This window comes from Colossoma macropomum, unplaced genomic scaffold (assembly GCF_904425465.1).
Source record: "Colossoma macropomum unplaced genomic scaffold, Colossoma_macropomum, whole genome shotgun sequence".
NCBI classification, from domain to species: Eukaryota; Metazoa; Chordata; class Actinopteri; order Characiformes; family Serrasalmidae; genus Colossoma; species Colossoma macropomum.
Genome location: NW_023495267.1, coordinates 263,804 through 277,260, shown reverse-complemented (window position 1 = coordinate 277,260; position 13,457 = coordinate 263,804). Strand labels below are relative to the sequence as shown.

General features: G+C 37.7%; 1 protein-coding gene across 5 annotated transcripts in view; it reads right to left on the bottom strand.

Annotated features, from left to right (window-relative positions):
• Positions 1 to 2,940: 2,940 nt before the first annotated feature.
• Positions 2,941 to 13,457, bottom strand: part of aplp2 (amyloid beta (A4) precursor-like protein 2) — a 92,404-nt gene continuing 81,887 nt past the window's right edge. For 2 of the 5 annotated variants that reach the window (XM_036561767.1, XM_036561771.1), the window contains 5 exons: positions 13,234 to 13,269; positions 10,240 to 10,322; positions 8,043 to 8,123; positions 6,305 to 6,481; positions 2,941 to 4,770 (listed from right to left, as the gene is read on the bottom strand). In XM_036561767.1, coding sequence (XP_036417660.1) covers positions 4,669 to 4,770; positions 6,305 to 6,481; positions 8,043 to 8,123; positions 10,240 to 10,322; positions 13,234 to 13,269 — 479 coding nt within the window. In that variant the 3' untranslated portion in view covers positions 2,941 to 4,668. The remainder of the gene's footprint in view (positions 4,771 to 6,304; positions 6,482 to 8,042; positions 8,124 to 10,239; positions 10,323 to 13,233; positions 13,270 to 13,457) is intronic. The other 3 variants (XM_036561769.1, XM_036561768.1, XM_036561770.1) reach the window with 3 other exon arrangements.

Here is a 13,457-nt window from a genome sequence, read left to right as displayed (position 1 = left end):
TCCAGTGCAAAACTAAACAATCACTTCAGACACCAAATATGAAATATGTCTTAGCTGATCGACTTTAAGTGGGGTCAAAGGGAAAACTACATAAATGTTGTTTAATGTTATGTAGAGACAAATGCTTTTAAGGCCTTAATTACACAATATGCTGCCATTTTTGCCACAAGAAATAGCATAATCTGAGACGCACTTCATATATGCTAGACTTCCTGGGATCATACAGATGAGTTTTTCACATGAAAAAAATAAATTAATTAAAACAGTCCCATATTTTGCCATCTAAAAGGCTGTAATGATGTTTGTCATGGCTCACAAAGGAACATGTGACAAAAACACAGCCTGAATTTACATGTCAACTTCATCTCAAAACACTGATGCCACATCAAGTGCGAAGTTAGGTGTCATCATCTAGCAGTAACTGATGAGATTTAGATAATAAAGTATTCTGTAAATGAAAGATCAAATGACTGCACGGGCCTTCATTGTTTATGGCTTTCCTTGCAAACAAGATATTAAAACACTATGTTCCGGCTCATCAGAACATAATCTCCCCTTCTGTGTTACTGTGTTTTAGTCCCCATGTTGACTGGAGTTGATTTAAGCTGGCAGGACACTTAAAATGAAAAAAAAAATGTTTCAAAGCAAAAAGATGTCTTTTTGGCCAAAATGTGGTTGTTTTGAGTTTTTATGGTGCTGTAAGTGCTGCTTGCTGAACAGAACTCCTAATCACTGCATTGTTCGTTCTGAGATACCCCTGACTACGATTGGTCCTAATCATCGCATTATATGTTCTGAGACCTCCCCCCTGTCTGTGACTGGTCCTAAAGGCTGTGTCATTTGTTCTGAGACCCACAGCATGTTAAATAATCTTTGCACCTTATTCCACAACCCTACCTCATGCTCAGAAATGAGTGCTGTGTCGGCGCTGTCTTGTCTGTTTACTGTGTCTAATGTCTGTTTTATTTATCCTATTTATTGTATTGTTTCTAGTCTAATTCTTTTTGCACACTTACGTCTGCATGTTGCACTTTGTACTATTTTGTTTAACATTGCACCGTGTTCCTTGGAGGAATGTAATTTCACTCCACTGCGTACTTGTACATAGATGGAACGACAATAAAATCATTAATGTTGTTGTTGAAGCCTGTGATAAAAAGTTGACTCACATGAGTACACATCCAGTCATAACATAGCAGTCAACCACTTCACTGTCTGCTGTGGTTTGGTTAAGAACCACATTAGACTTGAGTTAAGCATTAAGCTATGGAGTCTTCCATTGCATCAATACCAAAACAATGCACTGGGTTTAAATAGATTAGAACATAATCCTTGTAGATATGTATAAGGTATAGGTCTGAAAACTACATTGCTTTTTTAATGTTTTTGTTTTTTTTTTTAGGGATAAAGAGAGGTTGGCAAAAAAATTAATTAGGACTCTTTTTTTTGTTTTGTTTGTGGGCAGCATGGTGGTGCAGTAGGTAGCGCTGTTGTCTCACAGTAAGAAGGGCCTGGGTTCGATTGTGTAGCTGGCTGACTGGGGTTCTTTCTGTGTGGAGTTTGCATGCTCTCCTTGTGTCTGCTCCAGTTTTCTCTCACAGTCCAAACACATGCAGTCAGGCGAATTGGAGATGCTAAACTGTCCCTATGATGGACGGTCCAGGGTGTTTTTTTGCGACCCAGGAGGATGAGTGGCTTAGTATGTGTGGTACATACATTTACATAAACATCATAAGTGGATCTCATGGGGCGGGGGGGGGATAAAATACAAGAAACATGCAGGATACAGGCCTGTTAAATTAGTACAATTTAACAGCTAAAGTTGTAATACCTATTGCTTTTTTCCCCCCACTTGTGTCCATTGGCAAAAATGAACTCAGTTTTCCACTGCAACTTCTTTAGTCTAGCTATCACATGGGGCATTCTGCATGCAAAATGAAACCATTAGTGGCACAGGGACTTGAGTGTTTACAAATTTAATTTTGTTTCTTCATCAGAGGCAGCACAGATTTCCCAGTGGCTGCATGTTTTGCACTGCAGCACATCAAGGACCCCTCTCTTCTAAAAGCTGTGAGGATCTGGCTTTTTTGTGAATCGTATCACATGGCTGTAATAGGCAAGTGTCCCTGCTGTCCATTTAAAACTGAATGAAAGCCATCAAATAGGAGGAGTCATCCTTATGTTTCAGAGTCAGGGTGACAAATCAGCTTTTACGTAAGTGTAATGTGGAGCAAGGCTGCAATTCTCTGCTCTGACACATCTGTAATCATATGTTAAAAAATTACACCAGCAGCTTATTTGTTTGGTTTGCAATTTTTTCTCCGTAACAGCTTCTTGGCAGCTACACATCCTTTCAGATTCATAATACTGAGTTTTCTTCACACAGTGGAAGGATGGACAGAAACACCTGTGGACTTTTTCAGATGTGAAGCAAGAGTGGAGCTTGACTGACTCAAAAATGAAAGCTTTAAAGTACTGTTTATCTGATGGTGACACTTTTGGTGGTCTACCAGGTCTTGCATGGTTGTTAGGAGTCCCATTACTTCATATCTTTAATAAATTATTTAATTCCAGTTTTGGAAATTACTGTATTTTCATTTATTTTTCTTTGACTTTCTCCTTCTTTATACAAGTGGATTATCATATATCTATCCTCCCCATAAAAGTCTCCAAATGAAGGGTGCTCTCTGAGTTTTTACTGTATTAAATTTAACATTTCATAATAATGAGTATAAATAAATAGCTTTGTGTTGATATTAACATAGTGAACTAAAGTACATTTACACTTTTTCCATTTCTGGAGACTCATGGCACTAAATACTTTAATGCATTCCCTGATCTGACGTTCCTGTTTATAGCTGTTATGAACTGGCTGACCCTGAAATAAGTAGACTAAATAAGAGAACAATAGAAGCATAGAAAGAGAAGAAACCACACCACTATGGAAGTAGTGAGTTTATTGATGTGTTTCCCGCTTGTAACCATAAAGCCATTTCCATAGGAGTCGATCATATTTACTACTAATATATGCATCTTATATTAGTCTTCCTTCACCTTTCCAAGCCATCCCACAATCAAGCAGGCAATTACAAGGTTCAAGATCGAAGCCATTTGGGTGCATAGTGAGACAGTCACATACAGAAATACTGTCACAGGAAGAGGAAAGAAATAGAAAAACAAACTTAAAAATATATATATCGTATCATTTTATATAAGAACAAAGCACACCACAGGTTGTCCTCCATAAAAGCCATGATTGCAACATCAACTATACAGGCATACAAAGACATTACTAAGAGAGAGAAATAAACCCAGATGATTCAATGTTGATTTTTTTGTGTGTCTTGTAGAGATACACAAGTTTTGCTTTCAATGTGAAGTTCCTCCATGCACTGCCCTGGCCTCCAGCACAGAGGTCCCATGATGATGTTGTTTTTAGCTAGCTGTACACCTTCTAAACAGCAGTCCTCAGAGACCACAGTTTTGAACAATTGCCTGATTTGCTGGGTAAAACACTGCCATTTAAGCAGTATTTAATGACGAGCTGGGGCCAAGCCATGGCTTCAGCTACTCAATAGGAAACAGTCAATCTGAACCACTGTTCTGGGTCCATATTATCATCATGACTTGTGTGTGTATATGCGTGTGTGTGTGTGTGCACATGTGGAGGGTCAACAACATTCATTTTAAAGTATCATTAGATATGGGAAACTGGAGGCCTCTAGCCTTGTCCCTCTATGCCTCAGTCCAACCACAATCCCCCAAATAACCACAATCTTAAAAAAGGGCACCTTTTAATTAGTCCAAACAGGTGGGGCTATCACCAAACATCCCAGCTGATGTGGTCTTATAACATTTACATCAAAACATCTTCAGGGATCCACCCTTTAATCATCCACCAGTGAATAGACCATTTAACAGTTTTGCATATGCCATATAGGTGATAGCATCAGAGATTTGGACCAACCAAACTCATCCCTTAATCTCAAAGCTTAAAACTAGCGTCCCAGGCAGCAACTCCTGGAAAAACTAAGAGGAAATAGAACATCTACTTTATATTCATATATTTATCATTTGTTTGTAATAATAAACAATAGAAAGTAAATTAAATCATTTCAGTTATCATATTTTCTCAGTTCGATTCATTATACATTTAGGTTGGTACAAATAACCTTCATATACAAGCAATCTATTAAAAAGAAACAAAAAAAGATTGTATATTAGACAGTCATGGAACATGGCGATGGCTGAAAGAAACATGAGCGTCTTTGTTCTGATTCTTGATTCTACTAAATGTGTATTTCATTACGATTTACTTGATCTGTATACCGCTTCCAAAAATTTTAAATAACAAAACTGAAATAATCCCACGTTAAATTCTCAGTTGTTGATGATGGATTCAGAATTAAGTTTCAGAATCATATTTTCCATATTTAAAAGTTTTGATACATCGCCTTTTAAAAGAAGAAAGTAAATGAGCAAAACAGAGCTCCATGGTACAGCAGTAGCAGTAGTAGAAGTAGTAGCAGTATTAAACAATGTTTTGTTTCTTAATGAACCAGAATATGCACCTCTCATACATGAAACGATTTGAAGAGAGCAGTTTTATTATTGGTCAGTAGTACGTTCACCGTTCTGTGGCCCCATAGCGCCCCCTGGTGGCCCAGGCTAGATCTGCATCTGCTCCAGGTATTTGTAGGTGGGGTTCTCGTAGCCATGGTTTTGCATCTTGCTCAGGTGACGCTCCTCAGGACTCAGCATAGGGTCAACCTGTCAAACAACGGGCTATTAGCATATTGCAGCACTTTTTATTAATTTTAAGTCATCCTCAAGTGAAATGATCTCACTGCACCGGCAGAACATTTTACTTGTATATTTAATGCAATAATGTTTGAAGGAAGTAAAATCACCAGGGCAGTAAATTACTTTTGATGTGTTGACTTCAAAAAAAAAAAAGAAAGAGTTTAAATAATCTTATAATATTCTGACCACAGTCCAAACTAAAAATAACAGATATAATGGTTTCACATTCCAAGATAATCAACAAGTAATCAACTGTATGGAACAAGTAATCAACAAATAATCTCCAGTGTTATTTTGATCTCTTTCATTGTTACTTTACATTGTCATGGTACACGGAAGTGTCTCTGATGATACCGGCTCCCAAACAAACATCTGACTAAATAAATAAATACATCCATCCATGAAAATATTAGTGACCTCATTCACTCTGTCTTGCACTCCTGAGCGTACAGTTATCCTGGCAACTCCTAGGTGAAATCTTAAGTATTACAAAAATGAATCTTAAGATCCTTCTTGAAGAATATTTGCCTATATTAAATCATTGCAAGTAGAGATGGGATTGATCTGATACTAGAGAACACTAGATTGAATATCGGTGGGAAAAGAAAAGAACAAATTTGATCATGTTGCATGTCCTAGCCTGAAATAGCAGATACTCTATTGTTTAAGACATTGTTTGCTGCGTATTTCTTCTGGTAGGGTTGTAGAGTGTTAGAGTAGTTCGAGCCTACTTTTAGATGCTCATCTTAAGAGAGGTGTTTCAGTTAAAAAAAAAAAAATCTAATTAATTTAGATGTAATCATACTGTGTTCTGAAACAATCAACTACTCTGTGCAATTAGGATCTGGACATGGTTTGAGCACGTTAACAGGAGTTTTGGTGATGTATTTTACAGAGAGTTTGTAGCTATTTGGACTATATTATTTCAGGAATTTTAAGTTCTAAAATTGATTAACAATGTTAGCTTTGCAGCTCCAGTTCTAAACTAAAGAAGTAAAATTTGGACTCCAAACACATCTTGGCCAATCATCTACATCGTGGTTAAGTGGAAAAATTATGCAAATAAAATTTCTGCCAAAGCTATAAAGCTTTGTTGTATTTAAAGGGCCAATTTCCTACATTTTTCTTGTATTTTTTTCTTAAGGTACACTTACAATATTTGTGTGCCTTTATGTGTCAAAAATAGTCATTATTTATTTTACACTATCATTTTCCAACCTCTGTTTATCCCTTAGAACTAAACATGCTGTTTTAATTACTGTGCCTTCAAGACTGATATATGATAAATGACCTCCATTTTAACCAGCTGCCCTGTAAATTGCTGAAGGCTGAATAGATGCGTATATACACAAGGTGATTCTCGTGACATCACAGAAAATGAGAATTCAAAACTGTGGATTTGAAATGTATTTTGCAGTGTGTTAACATAATAAATTATTTTATTTCAAATTCATAAGGGAAAACGTCACACTGAGCTTGTGTGTACATGTGTCAGACTCACCTCCACAATGCCGTGGCTGATAGTGCCATACTGCCTCTTCCTCAGCAGCACTAGGCTGATCACAATCACAGTTGCTATGGCCACTGCAATCACCAGCAAGCCAATCAGAGCACTGCTTCCAAAGCTAAATTCCTCACCCAGGGGGCGGAATGTCTCCTGGTCCCCTCCACGACTGAACTGTTGAAAGAGAAACAAACCTTAAGCATGTTTCAAAGCACAGTGGAAAGCCTTGCATAATACATATAAAGCCCACAAAATATGTCCAACCAATTTTTTAAATCTTCACTGTAACTGACACTGATAGGAGGTAAATAAAGCTGCTATGAAGTCATATATTGGGCTCTATTTTTGTGCATGAGTGAGTTTAGTTCAGTGTTACAATGCTTGCATACTACTCATTTGATTGAGCATAATCTGGGAGTCTCAAACTACAAGGCTGCAGGCATACGGCTCTCTTCAGCTATAACTTACTAACCTACTATTCTGACTCTGACCAATGGTTAGTTAAACCTTTGTGGATTCACTGAAGACACAGCGGTAAATACAGTGTGTCAGAATTAATAAATGGATGGAATTATCAAACAAATTGACTAAGAATTAACTGCACTCCTTTGCTAACATCATTCACAATAACTTCACTTGTGTTCCTCATCCTTACAGTGTAAAGACTGTTTGCTTTTTTATTTATAATGTTTATATTGTTAATGTTGTGAAGGATAGAGTTCATATTTTTTACCTTAAAAAGCACTGTGCACTGGGAATTTCCACGGGTGTGGGATAATTGCTATTACTATTACAATATAATACACATAATTCTACTGTTGCATGTATGTTCACTTGAACGTAAGATTTATTTGGATGCTAAATTTACAGGTTTATACTACTATTACTACTACTACTACTACTACTACTACTAATAATAAAATTATTATTATTATTATATGTTTATTTTTATTATTTTTAGTAGTCCTCAAGTTATTGAGGTTTAAGGCATCCGGTGTAAACTTTTTTCCAGTGACCAAACGAACAGCTCCTGTGCTGGCTTGGGTGGAGTTTTGCACAGGGGGCATTGCATTTGAAATCTGCTGCATGGTGGTATTTTAAATTACGCTTTGGTCCAAAATTCTGCTTACATTACCGTATCCCCAGATCAACTTGTAGCGCAAATGCAGGTTTTACAATACACCAAATTGTATTTTCATGACTTCAGGAGAAGGCTTAAAAGTCCTGTTCCATTCCTACTACTAACTAGATACAACACCCTTTTTACAAATGAGGTGCTTTTCACAGGTTACTGTCTGCACTAAAGGTCATGAAAATACCAGGAATATACCCACATGCGCCAATGTCGAGATCTGTCAGATTCCAGATAAGACAAAAAAGATACAAATAACCTAAAACTGCCTGGGAATGAAAGACAAACATTAAAACGTGCTCAGAGAAAGAAAGTAATTGTCTGAGACCTTAAACATGAACCCTCTTATGTGTGAGGAATGGAGGATGAACTGTGACCACATGTAGGCTACATTCCAGTGCATTCACATGAAGACATACACACATGCAGCAAACTCAAACATGATGGATAACAACATAACACTGGGAGCGGAAAAATATCTGCAAGCGGTCATTTGCTCTCAGCTTGGTCTTAAAAAGGACTAATATGTTGCATTAACTCCCTGAAGCCCACTGTTATAAACTGTAATTGCCTGCAGTGCCCACTGGAGGGCAATATACTCACCAGAGGATCAACACCATTCAAAACGCTGACTTTTTCAGCACTGTAAATCACTTCTTTAACATCCATAGTCTCATCAATCACCTGTCAACACAGACAGGGCAGCCACAATTACTCACTCTGACAGTGTAGGAGAGAGAGTCAGTGAGCGAGCATGTGTGTGGGTGTAAGCGAGTGTGGGTGCATGTGAACATTTTAACTGCAGTATAAAGCCAAGTAGATTGAAATGCCAGATACAGTACTGTGCAAAGGTCAGAGACCACCGTTTTGTTTTTTGTAATTTCCAGTCAAAAACGGTCATTAAGTACATCATTCATTTTTCAGTGCTAAATTTATTTCTCATGTGCATCTAAAATGGAAAAATGGAAGAAAAAAAAACAGGATTTTCCACAAAATAGAGGTCAAAAAAATTATTAAAACATACAGAAAGAACTGAACTTCTAATAACTGCGCACAACCTGATAGACCACCAAACTGTTACCATTAGGTAAAACAGTACCTAAAGCTTTTTTTTTTGAAAGAAACTGAAGCTTCACTCTTGCCCCAGATCTGAAAAAATCCACAGGTGTTTCTGTCCATCCTTCCACTGTGTGAAGAAAACGCAACATTATGAATCTAAAAGGATGTGTAGCTGCCAAGAAGCTGTTACTGAGAAAAATTTGCAAACCAAACAAAGAAGCTGCTGGTGTAAATTTTTAACAGCTCAGATGAATTAACTACATGTGTCAGAGCAGGGATTTGCAGCCTTGCTCCACATTACGCTTACGTAAAAGCTGATTTGTCACCCTGACTCTAAAACACGAGGATGACTCTTCCTGATTGAAGGCTTTCAGTCAGTTTTGATTTGACAGTAGGGACACGTGCCTATTGCAGCCATGTGATATGATTCACCAAAAAGCCAGATCCTCACAGCTTTTAGAAGAGATAGGACCAAAAATGGACATCTGAGATATCTTATTACTTGAAAGCAGAACATGCAACTGCCGAGACTGAATTTTGGAGGTCCAGAACTAAAAGAAGTTCCTGCAGATTTCTTTGAAAAGTCACACAAAAAGAATGGAAGCTGTAATAAAGGCAAAGGGAAGATATTAAATACTGAAAAATGTGCTACAATATTTTGTATTATAAATATTATATATTTAGTATTAGAAACATTAAAAATCTGTGTAATTTCTGGTTAAGTATTTGTTTGTTTTTTTCTTGACACTGAAAAATGAATAACTGGCTAACTAACTAACTACTTAATGGCCGAGTGGACATGAAAGAAATGGTCTTTTGCACAGTACTATACATTGTGAGAAGTTACACAAACAGAATCTACATTAACAATGCCATCTCAGTCTCTAGCAGATTTGTAAGTTAGTTTTAGAGCAGCAAATAATAAAGCCTTTAGCAAGCATGGTTCAAGTGAGGACAACTTAAGTTCTTCATCATCATATACACACAGTAGTGAGTTTCATGGTCTAATGAAATTCTTCTTTAGTTATCCTATCTTGTTTTTCCCCCACATACTGAATCACTGAATGTGACTGCACATACGTTTAGTGATAGTTAAATGTGGTTTAATGGAGAAGGCAGTAATGGTCAGGCTTCAGGTTTTCTAAACAAACCTCTAGATTTAAAAGAAAACATGCTAGCATGCAGACAGAGTGACTACAACACACTCAGTCCAGTGCAACGCCATGCAGTTTAATCCCAGTCACTCATAGGCCTTGAGTGCAGGCCCTGATAAGAACCAGAATGCAGGAAGACTGAAAAATAGAGGAAATATGACATGCAGTGACATCTAAGATTTAAATGAAACAGACTCAAAGGATCCTTCCTTTTGAGAATGTGAGACAGCCATAGTTATATGAATTATAAATGCTACGTGTCTGAGAGCAGGGAGGGCGTATTAAACTTGTATAGAATTAAACACTCCACTGATGTCTGAATGCCAAAAAAATAATGTGTGATCAAGGTATGGAGACTGCACCACTAAGGCATTTTTCGTTATTTCTTGTCTATTATGGAGATTAAGAAAGTCACTAATTGAAGGCATGTTTTACCATAGCTGGGATTAGTGTGAGCAGCAAAAGCAGGCTATATTGGTTTGTGACATTATGAGAGTAAATATAAAGCAAAGATGGAGTAAGTATTAGAGGGTAGTTTTATTGAGGCGAGTGTGCAAGTTTTGGCAGGCCGGCCAAAAGGTTCTTACCGCATTGTCGTTGATTTTGTTCTTGCTGTTGATGACCCGCTCCTCAGCACCAATCAGACCATCCAGACTGTTCATTCCAGAGCCTACAAACAAAAAGGCACGACATATCCAGTCACATAGAGACAGAAGTCAAAGTGTGTTCCTTTCAGTACCTTTGTACTGATCAAGTTAGTCACGCTAAAACTGACCCAGATTTCCTTGAAAAGTACACACACAGACATTTGGACATGTACAGCCAAATACAATATCCTTGATGCTTGCCATAATAAGTAAACTATGATAATGCCAAAATGCTTCCTCAACACAAACTGTATTTTACTTCACATTCTGCAGACAGCTGTACGGGTGATGTGATCAGTAAAATCTTTGTTTCACATCAAGTTAGCCCGTGGCAGGACAATCGCTAGCGTGCACTCACTGCCCCTCTCCCTACAGCCGCCAGCAAGCAGTCCCAGCAATGGGGTTCGACAGCAGAGCAACTCCATTCATAAATAATAAGTTCATCAAAGAGTGATGCGCTGAAGCACAGCCATGGGCACAGCACTCGACCCACACATCTCCTGGGGCCTCACTTAGCAACTGTGTTGGCGCACAAAGATAGAACTAAAGTGTGCACCAAAAAAAAAAATTTAACAAGAGATCTGAAAAGTTATTCTTTAAATCGTTATTTTTGGCTTTTTCCACAATGCTATGTGCGTAGTACTGTATGCTAGAAATTACAATATGATATGCTAGCAAGGCTAACAAATGAAAACCAGCAAACAAATTGGGGCTATGTATTAGCAACACAATTAACTGAATGTCTTATTTGCTCTAATCTGACCCTAATTAAAGTATTTCAGTGATAAACAAAATCACAGCATGACAGTAGCTAGAAGTAACCTTGGTTTTATTAAGAAAGCCATCAATATGCACACAAAATCAATATGCACACATACTCGCGCAACAGACAATATACGATATAAGGCTAGCTAGCAGGCTGTACATCATTTGAGACTAGGAACAGAAAAAAAAGAAGGAAAGCTGTATACAAACCTATATTCTGTATGAAAAAGGAGAGGTTGATAATACAACTACAACACAACAATACATACAAGACTTACTGACACTGTATGAGCAACTTATTTACTGACATAGTTGTGCTCTTCACTTAAACAACCAGTCCAAAAAATGACAGTCTGTATGAGCTAATATTAATGTAAATAAGCACCACGTCAGTCAAATACAAGTCAAAACATAGTATAATTCAGGCTATATAATGGATTTGCACTAAAAAAAAAACATGATGTCATTACAGGAGGTCTTAGAGAACCTTCAACAGATTATACAGAGCAGTTGGTTAGAAAAAAATCTAACTGACAATCCACAGATCTGCTTGTGAGAGTAAGATCGCAGGTTTGTAGTAAGGATGGAATCATTTCTTCACTCCAGTCCGGGAGGAAAAATTGAGCCAATTTACATGTGGCCACAAGTCTGTGGAAACAGCACTCCTGTGATAGGCCTGCTATATCAAAGCGCTCCTATCACCAGGACAGAGGGGGGGGAGAATAATTAACTAAAGCACTCAAATGAACCTTGAGAAGCTGTCGACAGAGAGCTGGACCTGAGCAAAACAGGAACTAGCAGGAATTTTTCTCCCAAAGCACCACAGCAGTCTTGCCTTTCCACACTGCCCTAAATCTCAAATCAAAACTATTCATTATCTTACTAAGCCTGGTGGCCTTCAACTGGTGGAGTTCAACAGTACTGACAAAATTTGATATAATATTTTTCAGATATATAATGGTATCAGAGTCTTTGTTAAAAGTTAATGAATAATGCTTCTTTGTACTAAAAGAATATCTTACAAACAACCTGACATAGCTTGTTTTGATTGTACTGTATTGCTCTGTTGGCAATACAACTTATTGTTGTTTTCATCTTGTGGTGGAAGGATGGGCAGAAAGACCAGCAGATTTCTTCAGATCTAAAGCTATCTCTCCTTTAAGAACTTTTGACAGTTTTGGTGGTCTACCGCGTCTTGCACGGTTATTAGGAATCTTTTAATCTTAAACGTTAAAAGTTTTGGAAACTCTTGTTTTTTTTTTCCTTGTTTTCCTTTGCCTTTCCCATTTCTTAGGCAAGTGGATCTTATATATAATCTTCTCAGAAATATCTTCTGTAGCTATTTTAGATCCACACAAGAATGAAATTTGCAGAGCAGCTGAGGTTTCTTAAGTGAATGTTAGCGTCTCTTTGATGGGTAACAGCCAGTGACCCCTTTGGAAGCCGTAACTCGTTTGTTTTAAAACTGAAGCATGTGTAATGTTCTGTTAAATATGTGGGTCGTGCTTTTTTCACTTGCAGTTCATCACTATTTTAACTGTAAATGAAATAAAACAAAGGGTCGCTGAATTTTGTACAGTACTTTTGTGATATCATTCTTTCAAAACCATCTGAAGCACCCAACAAACTGCATGCACTGCAGTTAACTGCTGGATCCTGGATTACTAAGTGAAAAGAATAATAAAATAAACTGTTGGGTAAAAGAAATGCCACTATTCTATGTACAATAACGGATATCACTAATACCTATTGTCATGCATATAAATATTCATTATTTATCAATTTTGCTAAAAATCAGTAGTGCTGTGTGTCACCAGTACCGGTTTAGATGATGGATCACCCAATACTATAGCACCCTTTTTTAATAGAGCAGCTCACCCAGTGAGGTAGCAGATAGTGGGGGGGAGGCTGCACGAGTGACTTGGCGGACAAGTAACAAGATGGCCAACAAGCCTGACAGAAAAGACATCACAGCAAAAGAAGGAGGATGGGGGGTGGAAACAATGCTAAAGACAGCCAGTGGAGTAACGTAAGGAGGTGACTCCAAAATGAGACACAAAAATTTAAAAAAAGGAGGAGAAAAGAGAGCAAAAACACAAAACACACGTTGGGTAGGCAGAGGTGACTCAGAGGAAAGGAGAGAAAAGAGAACAAGCCGCAAAGACCCACCTTTCTTGAAGGCGCGTGGGGGTTCAGAGAGATCACCTAGGTATTGCGCACAAGCGTAGGAAAAAGAAAAGAAAAACAAAGATTGAAATAGGAAAAAAGGGAGAGAAAAAATGAGAGAAAACCCTAGACGAGCAGAGGAACAGTCAAGATTATCAAGCTGTGCCTAACAACTGAAAAGAAGACTCCTGCAGGGAAGCTTTTAGCACTATAACGTCCTGATAAAA